Source organism: Rutidosis leptorrhynchoides, chromosome 4 (assembly GCF_046630445.1).
Source record: "Rutidosis leptorrhynchoides isolate AG116_Rl617_1_P2 chromosome 4, CSIRO_AGI_Rlap_v1, whole genome shotgun sequence".
NCBI classification, from domain to species: domain Eukaryota; kingdom Viridiplantae; phylum Streptophyta; class Magnoliopsida; order Asterales; family Asteraceae; genus Rutidosis; species Rutidosis leptorrhynchoides.
The window spans coordinates 44,182,290-44,198,208 of NC_092336.1; the positions used below are offsets into that span (position 1 = coordinate 44,182,290).

The following is a 15,919-nucleotide window of genomic DNA, read 5'->3' on the forward strand; positions in this document are numbered from 1 at the left end:
GAAAGAAAAAAAGATCGAGTGGCATGTGTGGCTTACAAACCCAGATAGGTACTTAACTTAAGGGGTGTGTGCATCTGCTGATGCACATTACTTCTTCGGTGAATGGGTCATACTTGTAAAATCGTGTGCTGTTGATATGTGTCGTATGTGTCTTGTTCCATATTTCATGTTTGTATCCTTGTACTCCTTTTAAGTTTTATTTAATCTAATTGCCTTGCTTTTCAAAAAAAAAAAAAAATATTTTAAAAAAAAAAAACAATAAACTTATACCCGGTATATCAAATTTAGATCTTCCACTAAAAGTAAAAGAGGCCACACATACACGGGACTAAAAAACATGTTAATGTGGCACCCTAGATCAGAGGAGTATGTTTAGGGTGAGCAGTGATTGTTGTTCCATAAATAATAAATATAAATATAAATATAAATACCCTTTTTAAGTTTTAACCCTTTTTATTTATATATATTTATCTGGTCCAATTTCCAACGACACCAAAAACTAAAACTAAAAGAAACACACTCAAATGCGTCGCCTCAGTGACACCCAAAAACACCTCCACTATCACTATGTTTTTTATTTTGATGTAATCAATTAAAATCAAAAATCAATAATTAATTTGTCAACAACAATATGGGAAAAAGATCCGCAACATCATCTTGTTTCAAGATCATTTCTTGTGGTAATACAAGCACCAAAGATTCTGTTGATCTTGATGATATTGACGCTTCATCACAGCAGGTATCATTCATAAAAGATTGTCTTTTTATTTATCTTTATAGTTCATTTAACGTGATTGACTTAAATCAGATCTTGATTTCTTGATAAATACTAGTAGTCGTTTATCAGGGTTGAATTAAGTTTTAAAGTTGTAACCTTTATGTATAAATTTGATGATGGTGTTTTTTTTAGAAATTGTTTTGGGAATGCTGGAGATATAAAATTTAAAAAGATCTTGTCTTTTAATTGTATCTGTGAGTTTTAATTTTTTTTTTTTTTTTTTTTTTTTTTTTTTTTTTTTTAGGTTTAGGATCAGGGTTTATGTTTGTAGAATAATTAGGTCAAAAAAAATTTAATCTTTTTTAGTCTCACTTAATTTAACTACGGTAATCAGATGTTTTCATAATTTGGAGATTGTTTATGAAATGGATCTAAGAAGTTGTTTTGAATCAAGGATAATGTGTGATTTATTTAATTTTGTGTAGGTGCATTGTATTGTGATTAGTATATGTGTGTGTGTTTATTAGATCTCACAGTAACAAATCTAGAATTAAATATGTTCTTTACTTCAGTAATTTAATACTATTACTAAGTTGCTAAATTATTAGTTTAATACTCATTACAGAACAAAGGTAGCGATAAACGAGGATGGAGTTTTAGGAGACGATCAGCTAGGCATCGAGTGCTGAGCAATACAGTTGTTACGAACGAACCACCTTCTTCTTCAGAGAATAAGGAGATCTCAGAATTGAAAGTTATCGGTTCTGAACCGCAAATTCAATCTAGCATATCTGATAAAACTAATGACAATATATGGACAGAGGATATTCAGTTGCCTAAATTGTCAAATTCGAGTGCAACCAAAAATGATACAGTTTCAGTTATGGTTCCCGAAACTGCGTGTGAAAAAGAAAAAGAGGATGATATTAAATGTGAACCCGATCCTGATGAATCTGAATCTGGATCTGGATTTGGATCTGAATCAGCTATTGTTGTGATCCAGGCTGCTGTTAGGAGATTCTTGGTAATTAATGTTTTGGTTTAATTGAAATTTTGATTTGATTTGATTTGAAATTTGACTTTGACTGTATGCTTGTTGTTTAGTAATTTTGTCTGAGATTTGTAGTTGAATGCAATTTGTTTAGGCTGAGAGAGAATTGGTAAAACATAAGCACGTGGTGAAATTGCAAGCTGCTGTGAGAGGGCATTTGGTTCGTACTCATGCCGTCGGAACTTTACGGTGCGTTCAAGCTATTGTCAAGATGCAAGCTCTTGTTCGTGCTCGTCGAGATAAGGTAGAAAAAACTATTCTGCAAATAGTGTCGGTGTCAATTAATAGAAGGATGCTGCATGTTTAGGCATATACTTAAGGCATATATATCACTTCTGTATCTTTCACTGTTGTGAAGTCGGCCTACACGTCGGTTTGGGGACTATCCCGTCTCGACTCGCCTAAAAATGCCTTAAAAGTCGGTCAACACTAAAAAGTCGGGTCAAAGTCGGGCTGAGTCGGCCGAGTCGGTCAAAATCAAGTTAGGTCAATTTATTTTAGAATTAGATTTTGCGTCATATATCTCTGTCTGAAATATACATGTCTTATGTTTGATATACATATATGTTTATAATTTTATCTACACTAAAAGTCAACTCTGGTCAGCGCCCGACTCGCCCCTGACTTGACCAACTCGTCCTCTAAGGTCCCGACCGACTCGTCCCGACTCGAGACTTTTACAACCTTGGTTTTTTTATATCTTATAAATTTGTAAACCTTGTTTATTATGTTATTTCAGGGAGTAGAGAATTCCGGAAATAAATCGCGTCCGAAGTATGTTTCTGTTGAGAAGCTATTAAGCAACAGACTTGCTCGCCAGGTAGATACTTACTTTTTTCCCTTTTTATGCATTTTACAGATTGTTTTAATTGATCGTAAAGTAACATTTTTAAAAAAAATATGTATAGTTAATGGAATCTACACCGAGGACCAAACAGATTAACATAAAATGCGATCCTTCAAAATCCGATTCAGCTTGGAGTTGGTTGGAGAGATGGATGTCTGTTTCTTCACCAGAAATTATTGAGTCGCGAGCACCAGAACACAATCAAGAAAAAGTTGTTGATGTTACGTATAACGTTGGTGAAGAAACGATATTATCTGAAGCAAAAGATAACTCGATCACAATCGATGAAAGTTCTCGTGTAAAAAACTCTGAAGAGGAGAAGCCGATACTAGAGTCGATGGAGAAACCCGATTCTTCACTCGATAAACCTATCGATTTGATTACTGAAGCACAGATTGAGTTAAATATGATTACTGAGAATCCTGTATCTGAAACCGAGCCCAAACCAATTCATGCAAATCCTGTATCCGAAACTGGGCCCGAACCGATTCTTGCAAATCCTGTTTTAGAAAGTGAGCCCGAATCAGTTCTTGATAATCCCGTATTAGAAACTGAACCAAACCCAAATCTTGAAAATCCCGTAGCAGAACCCGAAGTTGGCTCCGTTTTTGAAAATCATGTTTTGGAAATCGAACCGAAACGTGTAGAAAAAAGGGTTGCTACTGATCAAGCAGATTCGGAGTCAAGAAAATCTGTGTTTGGATCACGAAAGGCAAGTAATCCGGCTTTTATTGCAGCTCAGTCAAGGTTTGAAGAGTTGACTTCTAAGGCCAACTCAATAAAATCGTCTAATTCTTTGAATTACGATGATGAGCCGTTAAAATCATCCAGTTCAACAAACCAGGGTGATGTGGCAGGCTCAGGTTCGACTGCAGATATCTCTTCTTCTGACCCGCTGAAACTCGATAATGAAGTTGATTCATCTGTCAATAATATTGATCTTCATGAAAAAGCAGCACCAGTGACTGATGTCGAACCAGAAGAATACTCTGTTTCTGACGGTTCAAAGGTGGTCCAGACTGGCTGGTCCGAATGTGGGACCGAACTGTCCATCACATCCACACTTGACTCACCAGATCAATCTCTAGAAGCTGAAAACAAGAAAGCGGTTGATGAGGAAGATAAAGTTTTAGATGAAATCGTTAGTGATACGCATGATAATGACCATAACATAGACATCGATATTGCTGAAAAACACGACGATAATGTTATTACCCTAGCTGACGAAAATCCCGATAGCAGTGTCATCGAGTCGAATCTCATTTCAGGAAACTCGGAGTTAAAACACGAGCACGAGAAAATGGTTCCAGAATCACAAGGAACGCCGTCTAGCGAGATCTCGACAAACAGCACCAAAAAGTCTAAAAGTAACAAAAAAGTATCGAGTCAAAAACGCAAGTCTTGGTCAACTACCGAGAAATCTCCCTCGAGATCTAGTGTCGATTCTGGATTAAGGAGGAGTTTGGAGCAGTTGCCTAAAGATGCAAAATCCGGAAAAAGGAGAAATTCGTTCGGTTCACCGAAACCGAATCAAGTGGATAAAGAAGGTAAAGATAGCAGCAATAGTAATAGTTCGATCCCGAGTTACATGCAAGCAACCGAATCTGCAAAGTTAAAAGCGATAGCAAATAGTTCCCCGAAGTCGAGTCCCGATTTGCAAGATAAGGAATATAATCTGAAAAAGAGACACTCGTTACCTGGTGCAGTAAACGGTCGGCAAGGTTCGCCTCGCATACAGAGGTCCATGTCTCAGGCGCTACAATCCACAAAGGCAAATGGCAATCAAGGTAATATATGTATATATATTTTTAACAGTAGTACGGGATCACCAAGTGGACTTAACCAGCACGCATTCATTCCCGCAGTTTCATAACCCACCCTCAACTGCTTCCAAAGAGGAAACCCGGCCTAATCTGAGGGCATGGGCGGTAAAACCCCTCCCCGCAACACGATGTGCGGAAGGCACAATTTCAACCCTTAATTATTCCAACTTTCTAACTATGATTTGGTTATATTTTTGTGGTTGTTACAGAGCGGAAATGGCAGAGGTAAAGTTGTACACAGGTAAACCCCTCCCCGCAACACGATGTGCGGAAGGCACAATTTCAACCCTTAATTATTCCAACTTTCTAACTATGATTTGGTTATATTTTTGTGGTTGTTACAGAGCGGAAATGGCAGAGGTAAAGTTGTACACAGGTGAGCTCAGCAAAAGTTGAAGATGACATAATAAGTGAGAGTACTGAAGCTTGATTTGTTTAACAAGTAGGTATGGGCTTTCTGGTGCCAGTGATTTTTCTAGTCGGGGTCATTAAATCGAACGATCAACAATATACTACTAGTGTATCGAGTGTGGTTATTTGGTTATTGGTTGTTGTATTATTTTACATGAATGAATTTGTTGGTGTTTTCTTTTTCAGTGGTCTGATTGTGTATTTGTTTAAACAGTGCTTGTCATTTTGTTGGGGTTTTTTTTTGTCCCTTTTGGTAAAGCTTTTATATTTGTGGTTATTGGTATAAAGTTTAAACAATGATATATATATATATAATGTTGAGGATTATGTTATGCATCTTTTTTCATTACTCTTATATCCTTGTTTTATGTTTGATATTGGTTGATTGTGAATCTGTATGTTATCAACTCGCGGATTACATCTATCTATAATCTGTCTATAATTCAATTCATTATAACACGAGTGATGGGCCTAATTATACGTGTATTATGAATTATGATGTATGGATGATTTTTTCGTTATAATATTGTTGCAAGTCTGTAATCTATTTGTATTGTTGTTACTAACAAATGGGTCTTGCGTGACTTTGCCAAACATAATGCCAAAAATATGATTCCTAGACCCTTAAGCCTCATCTTTTTCTCCACCTCATGACAGTTATTTTGAGTGAAAACGCGAAGATCGGACAAAACCGTACCCTTCAAACATGTGATAGTTTTATATCATCATGTTCTTAGACGACTCTCTATCTTAACAGTCCTTAACATAACTTCTCTTCTCCACATCACTGCCGCATCACCACAAAAAACTTTAACATTTCTTTAACTAAACACTCCCATCTATCACTAAATAATACTCACAAATATACCCATAAAATATAAAATGTACAAGTAATCAAGCAAATAATACAAAATAAAAATAAATATGGGATCCACTTTTGTTCGTGAGGCTTATGTTGTATTAGCAACTGGCGATCTAGTTGGCGCGTTGCTCACTCTCTCTGTGAGGAAGTTGGCGGATGTTAACACGGAGATGACAAGGAGATAGGGAGTGGTCTTATAGACCTACTCACCTACATATGCTGATATACAATAGTATAAGGCAACTATTTCATCTTACAAACATTATATGTAAAAATATATCTTTGTTATAGAGGGATTATTTGTTACTAATGTAGATAAAACATACTTACGTAATAAGTTACAAAAAGAACTACGGAGTATTATTTTGATTTTTGAGTAGCAAATCATGTATAAGATAAAGATAAAGATACGGGTAAGTGATAGTAACACAGAAGTTATCAATGCTAAATGAAGTATAACATTCTGAAAAGAAGGGGAAAAAATAGACATTATGTAGGCCAAGCTAACAGAATTGAACTCCTTTATAATAATGTGAGTTAAAGAAAAACAAGGAGTTTCTTGACCCAAAAAAGGTCATGATGATGCATAATAAACCAAAATTTTAAATTATAGAAAAACAAAAGGAAAAATATTGATTCCAATACCTGGCAGTAGTAGATGATATTATGTACCAGTTATCTCTCTGTCCATTTTCATTCTTTTTGCACTTTGTGCCTCGGGCAAACTACTAACTCGTTCATGCTGGAATACACAATTTGCACCATTTCTACATCCCCTCGCGCTATTAAAATAAATACACGGCTTCATAATTTTCGGTTTCATATCCCTCGTTTTCTGAACATTATTACTATTGTTATTATTATTATTAACTGTTTCTGGTTTTTCACCCCCATGCTGCTGAATCAGACTCTTGTAATAATTTATATCTTTCTTTGCGGACGCGTTCGGATTCACCTCTACCGGAGGTAGTGGATGTGACTGCAGATTAGAAGCAGAAATTGAGACAGAAACAGGTAAGGGTACAGGAACATGAACGGGTCCCGCCCTGCTTTGCAGTTGATAATGGGTGTTACTGGAAGAAGATGGTGCTGAAAATGAAAGCTGGGTTGGTCGAGGGTGAACGGGGAGTGGTGGCTCAGCTAAAGATACAGCTGGCGGCAATTTGGGCATGGGTGGAGGTTGTGGACTTTGACTTTGTTGACTAGATGTGGATGGTGCATGGGTCGACACGAGTTTTTCAAGTAAACTTGGATCGCTGAGAAGTTTTATGAGCAGGTTAGGGTCGATTAGGTTACCCTGAGTGGTGTTTGACATGGCTGTGTTTAAAGCAGAATAGGCGGCACTGACTACATCTGGTTCGACACCAGGGACCATTCCAGGTGTCGCCAATCCATTGGTTGTTGTAGGAGGTGCCATAGATGATGACGAAGAGGATGATGGATCTGCTGGTATCACGTCTTCATCTTCGATGGGAGTGATAGGAATCTTAGGAGTATTCTGATCGTTATAGTATGATTCGTCTGGTCTCATAGGTGATGCAGGGCTACAAGAAAGAGACACAGTTTCATGTTTTTGTACAACCGAAAATATTTGAAAAATAAGAAATAATTTAGATAAAAAAGAAAAAGTAACCAACTTTGGAGGAACGGCTGATGGCCGTGGATAGACTGCTTCAAGCACTCTCATCTCGCGTTGACTTTCAAAGTAAACTTCTTTGCTTTCTTCACCAGCAGCCACTTGCCATGCGGGATCCAAAACAAACTGTGACCATATACGCCATATATAATAAGCAATTAGATTGGCGGTGAGATTAGTCACATATATACTAGTACGATTGGAGATGCATTTGTAAGTGGTGGTGAGCAGCAAATGTTTAAACAGATGGGAATTGTTAACAATAATTTTAGGGTTTCTAAAATAATGTACGCTTTTATCCAGAAACGCCAGCTGCGAATCAAGGATTAAAACTCAAAGGGACCCTAAGTAGGCTAATTTAAAATATCTTAATTGCCCATACTATTTTTTTAACGGCGGTTAGGAGTCGCTGAAGGTCCAAACACGATGTCGGAACCCACCCACTCACACGATCATTTCTTGGGACGAACCATAACAATCCTACCGCCACTCACAAAGAAACCCCCACTGCGAATCCAATCGCGCATCGCGTGTGGTAAAACCCCTTGGTGAGGCTCGAACGCAGAATGTCAGAGGCCCATGAAATGGGTGGGTAACCTCGAGGGAAATATTACCCATACTATACAACCATAAATCCTAAAAACATATCGGGTCCTATATTTATATTAAGTGGTGTCCTATCCCATAAATCCTTAAAAATTTACATAATTAGTGGTGCCAAAGGACGGTACAATCGCCACTGAGCAGGTTATATGATTTTGTATATCCTTCATAGCTTATTCACAAATGCTATAACCATATACGTAATACTATACTAAACGTAGAAAAATAGAGTTTACTGCGAACTTTCATGCTCTTTGACTGCAATACAGTACAAAAAGTTTCTGTCAATTATCATGAAAAACATGAACATTGTGAACCAATGACTGCAACCAACAAAAAACTCATGGTCATATCTAGAGTTACTTTCATAACAGCATACTCGAATAGAATATGTAATAGCAGATATACGAATTCGAAATTTAATAAAAAATAACTTACTCTGATAGGACATCTCCACTGAATGAGAGGAATTTGAGACAATTTATTCTGCAACGAGTTTGTAGGCTGAAGTCCTTCAAATCCAGGTGGCAAATTGTCATCAGAAGCTGCTCCTGCAGGATGCCATGGCCATGATTCCTTTGCTTGAAGATGATCTTGACCGCCCAAACCTACTTGAGACGGAGATTCATCCGATAAAAACAGCTTCACCTATTTAATAATAAACACAACTATTATTCAGTCAAAAACTAAACTGATTCTCGTTTCACTTTTTTTCTCAGTAGTTTTAGAAACCAGATATAACTAACTACTAGAACTTTGTATATACTTAACAAAAATAACAAATATAACGTATTAATCAATCAGAATAAATTAGATTCATGAGCCAGTCAACCACAAGTCATGCCTGACAACCTCCCTAAATATAGTCAACCAGTCGGTTAGTCGCTATAGCATATGTAATCAATAAACATTTGAGGAATCAAACAAGTCTCTGATAAAAAAAAAAACCAACAATGATATTTCCAGTTAATATAGTCGAGAACACTGATGGGGTCGTTTATATTTATTACGGGAAAATCAACAATTTATGTTAAACTTTTCAAGCAAATGCAGGCGGACAAGTATCTCACAAATTAAGGATGCAATAAAACAGTTATGGGATCAAGGATAACAAAAGCAGTTTCAAGGCCCTGGTCAAAGTTAGTCATGGTAAATGTGTGACGATGAGCCAGGTCAACAGTCCACAGAAGTCAACAAGAAAGTCAACACAGATCAAATTATGAGTAGGAGCGGACCTACTCAACCATCTTCTTCCCCTTTCCCAACTAGATTCTCACATTAGAACCCCATATTTATTGATTGAGGTATTAAAAAACCCTTGATTAATCTATTCTTCAAATACTCAAGTTCAAATTTGTGTTTCCCCATCATAGCTTCACAACCATGTTTGATCCCTTAACTACTTGTAGCAATGGGCATACTGACAATCGAACAGCTACTAGATTGAAGATGATGAAGGATTCATATCACCTCTAGTGCCAGCACACAAAGGTACTTTTACTGTAGTTTACAGAACTTAAAGTATTTCAGTGTTTTACACTGCTACTTCAGTACTTTCCATACGAGATGAGGTGCATTTCTCAACCGAATTATAACATTAATCATGTAAATTTGTACTGGATTAGCAGTTGGATCATTTTGTGTATTTCACAGATCATTGCAATGTTTACACATATTTAGATTTGATTTCATGTTGCAATTTGAACTCTAGCTAAGTACTGTATCACTCTGTAGTCTTCAGTCAAACACTCAAACTAATCAAATCATGTAGTATTCATTACACCTCATTGTAGTAAATTCAATAAGTCAATGCACATATATAAGTTACTAGATAGTAAAGTATACTTCTGTTAAGGGTGATCCATAACTAATCACAAATTTTGTATTAGGTTCACATAAAAACATAAACATTTTCAAAATAGCATTTAGATAACTGATTTCATTTGCTTATAGAGCTGACGTTAACTGAATGCTGACACACACGTGCAACAACAGTGGGATTAAACCTGCTGTAGCGGCGGCATAATTGGTAGAAACACACCATTTGCTAGGCAAACGGATAAGTTCTATATTTAACTATATTCCTGGAACTTGTAAGCTCAGCTAAAGTGAATCAGTAGTGAGCAGCTATGGGTTTCGATACAGAACCGTGTGATAATACAGCAAACTGCTCTAACTAACAGATTATTACTTTTCAATCAATTTTCCTATAAATTCTTATCTGTTTGAGCTTTATCAAGTCTCAATAGTAAAAAAGCTACATAAGGGAAGATGTTGATGCGACTGTTAATGTTAAAAAAATTTACACCCTGCCATCACAGTAAGAATTTTAACACTAGAAACTTAAACCTAAATGTCACTCCAAGTCTCCATAACTAAAGGTAATAAATAGTGCACTAATCAAGTATCTACCAGATCAAAGTTTATATTGATTTGATTTTCATATATAATTCTAAAACTAAAACTAAAACTATATCCAAGTCATAAATCCAGCTATTTTAGCCAATGTTCATATCCTGCACGACAAATCAATAACATTCCATTTTTTCAGTTTTACATGATTCTAAAACATTCTACTTTGTCTAAAATCAAAACATAAACAAATTTCATAATCATCTCTACATTGTGACTCATTTAGTTGTTCCATTTGCAATGATAGATATCTTAATCCACATAAACAATATGACAGTGAACTTCATGACTAAAATTATAAAATTGATCTCATGTATACTTCCATAAAAAAGAACTATTATTCTCTTGCTTTATTTTCAGATTAACTACGAAGCAACATTGTTTCACGCATGACTGAAATTCATAAGTGTAAAACATAAACAAAGTAATATGTGGCACAACAAGGCAATTAGGCAAACACATATAACCATACGGAAAAATCTTCATTATGACAACATAATTCATGTAAAAGTTGTTTAATACACAAGTTTCATAATAAACATAATAATCCGTCACCTCTTTTAGCACTATGAAGATACAATCTACACAATTTAAAGTTTATAATCCAACAGTACACAAAATGCACATTTCAAGTGGTAACCAATCCACCGATCTTGAACGTATCTGAATTCAATCAATCATCAATAATACTGTACTAAGTAAACTTAATAAATTTTGATGCCAAACTTAGTATTGCAGAAGAGCAACTTATATAGATTCTGCTGCATATTCACCACAAGCATTATTCAGTTAAAGTTGTTTGGTAGTTTTATTAAGGCATGCGACAGTTTTTAATTCTAAAAAGTTCATAAATTACTCATTTTCAATATTTAATTTACAGAATTCAAAATGTAGATTTGTTATGAGTTGGAACGTAATTCCTAGTCCAACAAATCGCCCAATTTATCATTTATGTATTAAATTGACTAGATGAATTCAGATACACATCGATTGGAGATGAAAGTTGCATGTATAAATTATACAGTAATCCTTTTTAATAATGTTATGTATATATATGTATACCTGACACAGATTTAAATCTGACGCCCAAGAGACTCTTTTTGATTTCTGCAACCCTCGCATGTTTATAATTTAAGATAACAAATATAACAAATTCGATTTACCCAAATTCGATTTGGTTTTGATCCGAATAAGAAAACCCTAATTTTACTCTTATTTATTGTAAAACCCTAGATTAAGTAACCGGCTTGTTTACGATAGTGATTCTAATTAGACGATGAAGATTTAAATGTTGCGGAGTGAATGAAGGTTTTTTTTGGGGGGTTAAGTGATGACGGCGGCGATGGATGATGACAGTGGGATTATGGTGGAGACGGGCGGACGCAGTAGCTAGGTCATGAGAGAGAAAAGGAAATCTCTCTGCATATAAAGGGGACGTACAAGAGGAGGGATGATGTATGCCTTGTATTTATTTATTTATAAGGTAAGAAATAAAATACTAGAAATTATACGTACACTATTTTAAAAAAATATGATTAGTCTCGATTAATCCCCGATTACATAACAACCTCGTTCTAAAATTTTAAAATCCGTATAATTAATCGACTAACATCAATTGACGGGTCAAAATCGAATTTAGTAATCAAAATCGTTCAAAATCAAAATTAGTCAACATTTTAAAATAAAATTTAAACTACAATTCTAAAGTTTTTTTTTAACAAAATGGACAATCTTAGACAATGACAATTAGGGGTGTTCATTTTCGGATATCCGAAATTCGAATATCCGAATTTTCGGATATCCGAAAATTCGGATAGTGAAAAACGCCATCCGAAATCCGAATCCGAAATTTCGGATATCCGATTTTCGGATATCCGAAATTTCGGATTCGGATATCGGATTATCCGAATATCCGATATTTTTGAAGAACTTCGAATATTTTCGGATAATTTTCCGGATATTCGGATAATTTTCGGATATTTCGGATATTTTTCGGATATTTCGGATATTTTTTCGGATTTTTTAGAAATTTTCGGATATTCGGATATCCGAATATCCGAAAATTTTAAAAACTCCATCCGATATCCGAATCCGAAAAATCGGATATCCGATTTTTCGGATATCCGATTTTTCGGATATTTTCGGATTCGGATTTCGGATAATTCGGATTCGGATTTCGGATTCGGATATTTTGAACACCCCTAATGACAATTATGTTAAATTTATATTTATATTAATGTTTTTCTTCTATATTTACACATATTATTTTTGAATTTTAATATTTAAATTTATAAGTACAATATGATTAATTTTCAAATCGCCAATTACTTCTTTCAAAAGTTTGACCAACTAATCTCTGAATACTGAATTTTGCAACCTTGGTCCATAATAACAAAAGTTACTTGCGAATCATCATCCCGTTACATACTCTAAAACTACATATTGCATCTATACCTGGCAAACGGGTCGAGATGGGTCGGGTTGGGTCAAATATCAAATGAGTTTGGGTCGAAACGGGTCAGAATTAAAATGGGTCGAACGGTTTGGGTCAAGACCCAGCTCGGGTTGGGTCAAGACCCGGCTCCGTTGGATCGGGCTAGTAAAATTTGTTCTTAATTGTATTTTTTAACGTGTCTCTTCCGAACACGCGCCTTTTAATTAGAAAATTAGTTGTGTGGCTATCATAATCCTATTCCTATTACATATTATATATTAATATTGATATTTGAATTTAAAAATTACTAAATCATTCTCCATCAGTTCCCAATAAGGATGACAACGAACGTCTGATTAATCGTATATCCACCCAATTTGATCCACTAAAGTGAATATAGATGATATAAATGGAATGATAAGTGAATATATGAATATGAATGATTTGAAAAATTAGTGGATCTGATATAAATGACAATTTATCATCCATTGACATATTCATTTAGCACTTGAAATACATATATACATATAAATATATAGACATTTATTAAAATCTATGCATTTAGATTTACATATCCCTATACATATACACTGTAAACTATAGATTGTGAATATACAACTATGTAAATATTATTAACTTAATATATATTATGGAGTACATATCTAATGTTATTTCAATTTTTATTTTTTTAATTATCGACATCTATCAAATCAAAACGCATACATAAATGTAAATATGTATTGTTGAAAAAATATTTGTGGATATGTGTAATATCCATTCATCCGCTTAATCCACGGATATGGACATTGACAAATGAAAATTAAATTAAATTGATATGGATTTTAAAAAATAACTAAATTAATGGATATGGATCTGGCATCACCAAATCCATATCCGATCTATTGTCATCCCTAGTTTCGAATCTATTATCAACAAGAAAAATATCGTTTAATACTCCATATGTCTCATATGTAAGGGGTAAGACTAAAAAGTCAATAAAAAGTATATGTGACATTCGTTTTTTTATTAAATTGTGTATTTTTTACCAGAACACAATAAATATGAGACGGAGAAAGTAAATATTTCTTTAAAAATATAATTTTATTAATGGAGCATGCAAGATACGTGCAGTGAAGATACAGTCAAATTGTTACAATGAGATTTTGAGACACCTATTAACATACTACTAAACATATACAAAGCCTGTATAACAACCCTTTTTGAGTTTGACCTCACTTTTCCAAGTCATCGCAAATCGCATTGCTCTTGTTTTAATAATCACAAATGCCATAACACCTGAAGATCACTTTATACCTTAAAAGAAAGTTTTTATTAGCTAATAATTATTTCTAAAAACCCCTTCTTAACCCTTAGATAAAAAAATACCTTCACATGCCCTTCGATCTAATGGTCTAAAATGATTTTATAACTCTAATAGCTAATAAATCAATTTTAATTCTCAAACTCTCCAAAATGCCCTTTGATCGTAAAAACACACGGGAGCAAATTAACAAATTAGGGTTCAAGTACACCCATTCACTAAGGTAGGAAAAAAAAATCCCAACTTCTCCCCAAATCATCGACACTAATCAAATCATCATTGAAAAATAGTTGATGAGAATTCGAATTGAAAGCTGCTCGATCTTGTGACGACCCGGGAATTTCTGACTAAATTTAAACTTAATCTTTATATGATCTCGATAAGATAAGCAAAGTATGTATTGTTGAGTCTAGAAAATTTTGAAACGATGTTCATATGTTCAATTGACCTTTGACTGCTCTTGACGATTCACGAACAATTAATTGTAAATAGATATATATGTGTGTGTGTGTGTGTGTATATATATATATATATATATATATGTATAAATAATTCAAAATATAATTTGAAGTGTTATATGATGTTGTTATTAAAAATTAATAATAAAAAAACAGGATATTATAATAATTATTATTTAAAATATATCTATATATATAAATAAAGTATATTAAAAATAAATATTAAATGATTGTAATACTCGTTTGATGTTCTGATTAATATTAAGCAAACTAAATTCAAACTTATATGATTTTAAAATAAACGGTGATTCGAAAATGAGATCTATAAATTATAGACTTAGTAAAAATGTATTTAGGAGCTACATATTAAATTTTAAAAAAACTTTTTATATTTTGCTAGGGATTGAGAGTGAATAATTAATGTAATTTTTTATTTAATAGTAATGATCGAATTTTATGACCTAAATAAATAAATAAAGTTAATTTAAAAATATGAAATTTTTCTGAAGACTTTTACCAGTCACTGATTTATAACGGAGTACGATTTAATAACCCATAGAAAACTGTAGGCAAGAGAAATAATTAGGTAATCTCGTGACTTAATTATTATATGATGTCTCCTCTTCAATTCTAATCTAACTATTTAACTAATATATATATTATAGATTATAGATATAGTCATATATTCGGTCCCTCTATTCATCAATGTGTTACCCACTTGTTTCTTTTCATTCATCCGTGAATGTTGTGAATTAGTTAGGATTACTTTTGGCACAGTGTAAATTCATTTATTTAATCTACATTTTTTTTGGAAACGAGTTCAATTGTTAAAATGCATATATACATGCATACACCAACCTACATACAACCACACCCATATATTCTATTCTTGCTTTCATCAACCGAAACCATGATCATCGACTTGCAACAATCACTAATCTTCTTGCTCACCACCATTCGAGAATCAACACCATCCACCACCATCACAAACATCGGACATCACCCTTAAATTCCACCACCATATGATTGAAAAACAACTCATCTCTTGTCTCTTCTATATCTACTTATGAATGAAAACCCACTACAACCGTTTAACCACATATCATCACCTTTCGTTTTCCTTTTCTAAACCATCTATCATCAACCCAAATTCCAAACTCCCTTCGTTTATTTCTGTCGAATGCTAATCGAACAACCACCATCAAACCCACTAAAATTGTTGTTGTTACAAACCCACTCAAACCCTCACTTTAACCATAGTCACGATTGTAAGATCAATCTTCGCGACACCACCCAAAACAAATCAACCATTTGATCGCCACTCTCTCTCTCTATCTCTCTCT

The 15,919-nt window shown here is 34.2% G+C and overlaps 2 protein-coding genes across 2 annotated transcripts; one reads left to right on the forward strand and one right to left on the reverse strand.

The window, feature by feature from the left end:
* The first annotated feature begins 500 nt into the window (after positions 1-500).
* LOC139839440 (protein IQ-DOMAIN 32-like) lies at positions 501-5,186 on the forward strand. Its single transcript, XM_071829503.1, has 7 exons — positions 501-739; positions 1,344-1,742; positions 1,864-2,013; positions 2,509-2,589; positions 2,678-4,403; positions 4,649-4,680; positions 4,784-5,186. Exons 1-6 carry the CDS (start codon positions 632-634, stop codon positions 4,666-4,668), a joined length of 2,484 nt encoding a protein of 827 aa, XP_071685604.1. The 5' UTR covers positions 501-631; the 3' UTR covers positions 4,669-4,680; positions 4,784-5,186.
* A 1,007-nt stretch (positions 5,187-6,193) lies between these two features.
* Positions 6,194-11,790, reverse strand: LOC139839636 (zinc finger CCCH domain-containing protein 6-like). The gene is made up of 4 exons (XM_071829758.1): positions 11,426-11,790; positions 8,390-8,599; positions 7,350-7,474; positions 6,194-7,256 (listed from the first exon to the last, which is right to left on the reverse strand). The coding sequence occupies exons 1-4, from the start codon at positions 11,483-11,485 to the stop codon at positions 6,377-6,379; spliced, it is 1,275 nt and encodes a 424-aa protein (XP_071685859.1). The 5' UTR covers positions 11,486-11,790; the 3' UTR covers positions 6,194-6,376.
* Positions 11,791-15,919: the final 4,129 nt, after the last annotated feature.

Excerpts from the sequence above, each read along its gene's own strand:
- LOC139839636 (XM_071829758.1), bottom strand. The coding sequence starts at position 11,485 with ATGCGAGGGTTGCAGAAATCAAAAAGAGTCTCTTGGGCGTCAGATTTA. Across the intron at positions 8,600-11,425 it reads CAGATTTAAATCTGTGTCAG|GTGAAGCTGTTTTTATCGGA; the intron begins GTATACATATAT and ends ATTATTAAATAG. Across the intron at positions 7,257-7,349 it reads CCATCAGCCGTTCCTCCAAA|CCCTGCATCACCTATGAGAC; the intron begins GTTGGTTACTTT and ends TCTTTCTTGTAG.
- LOC139839440 (XM_071829503.1), top strand. The coding sequence starts at position 632 with ATGGGAAAAAGATCCGCAACATCATCTTGTTTCAAGATCATTTCTTGT. Across the intron at positions 740-1,343 it reads TTGACGCTTCATCACAGCAG|AACAAAGGTAGCGATAAACG; the intron begins GTATCATTCATA and ends TACTCATTACAG. Across the intron at positions 4,404-4,648 it reads AAAGGCAAATGGCAATCAAG|AGCGGAAATGGCAGAGGTAA; the intron begins GTAATATATGTA and ends TGGTTGTTACAG.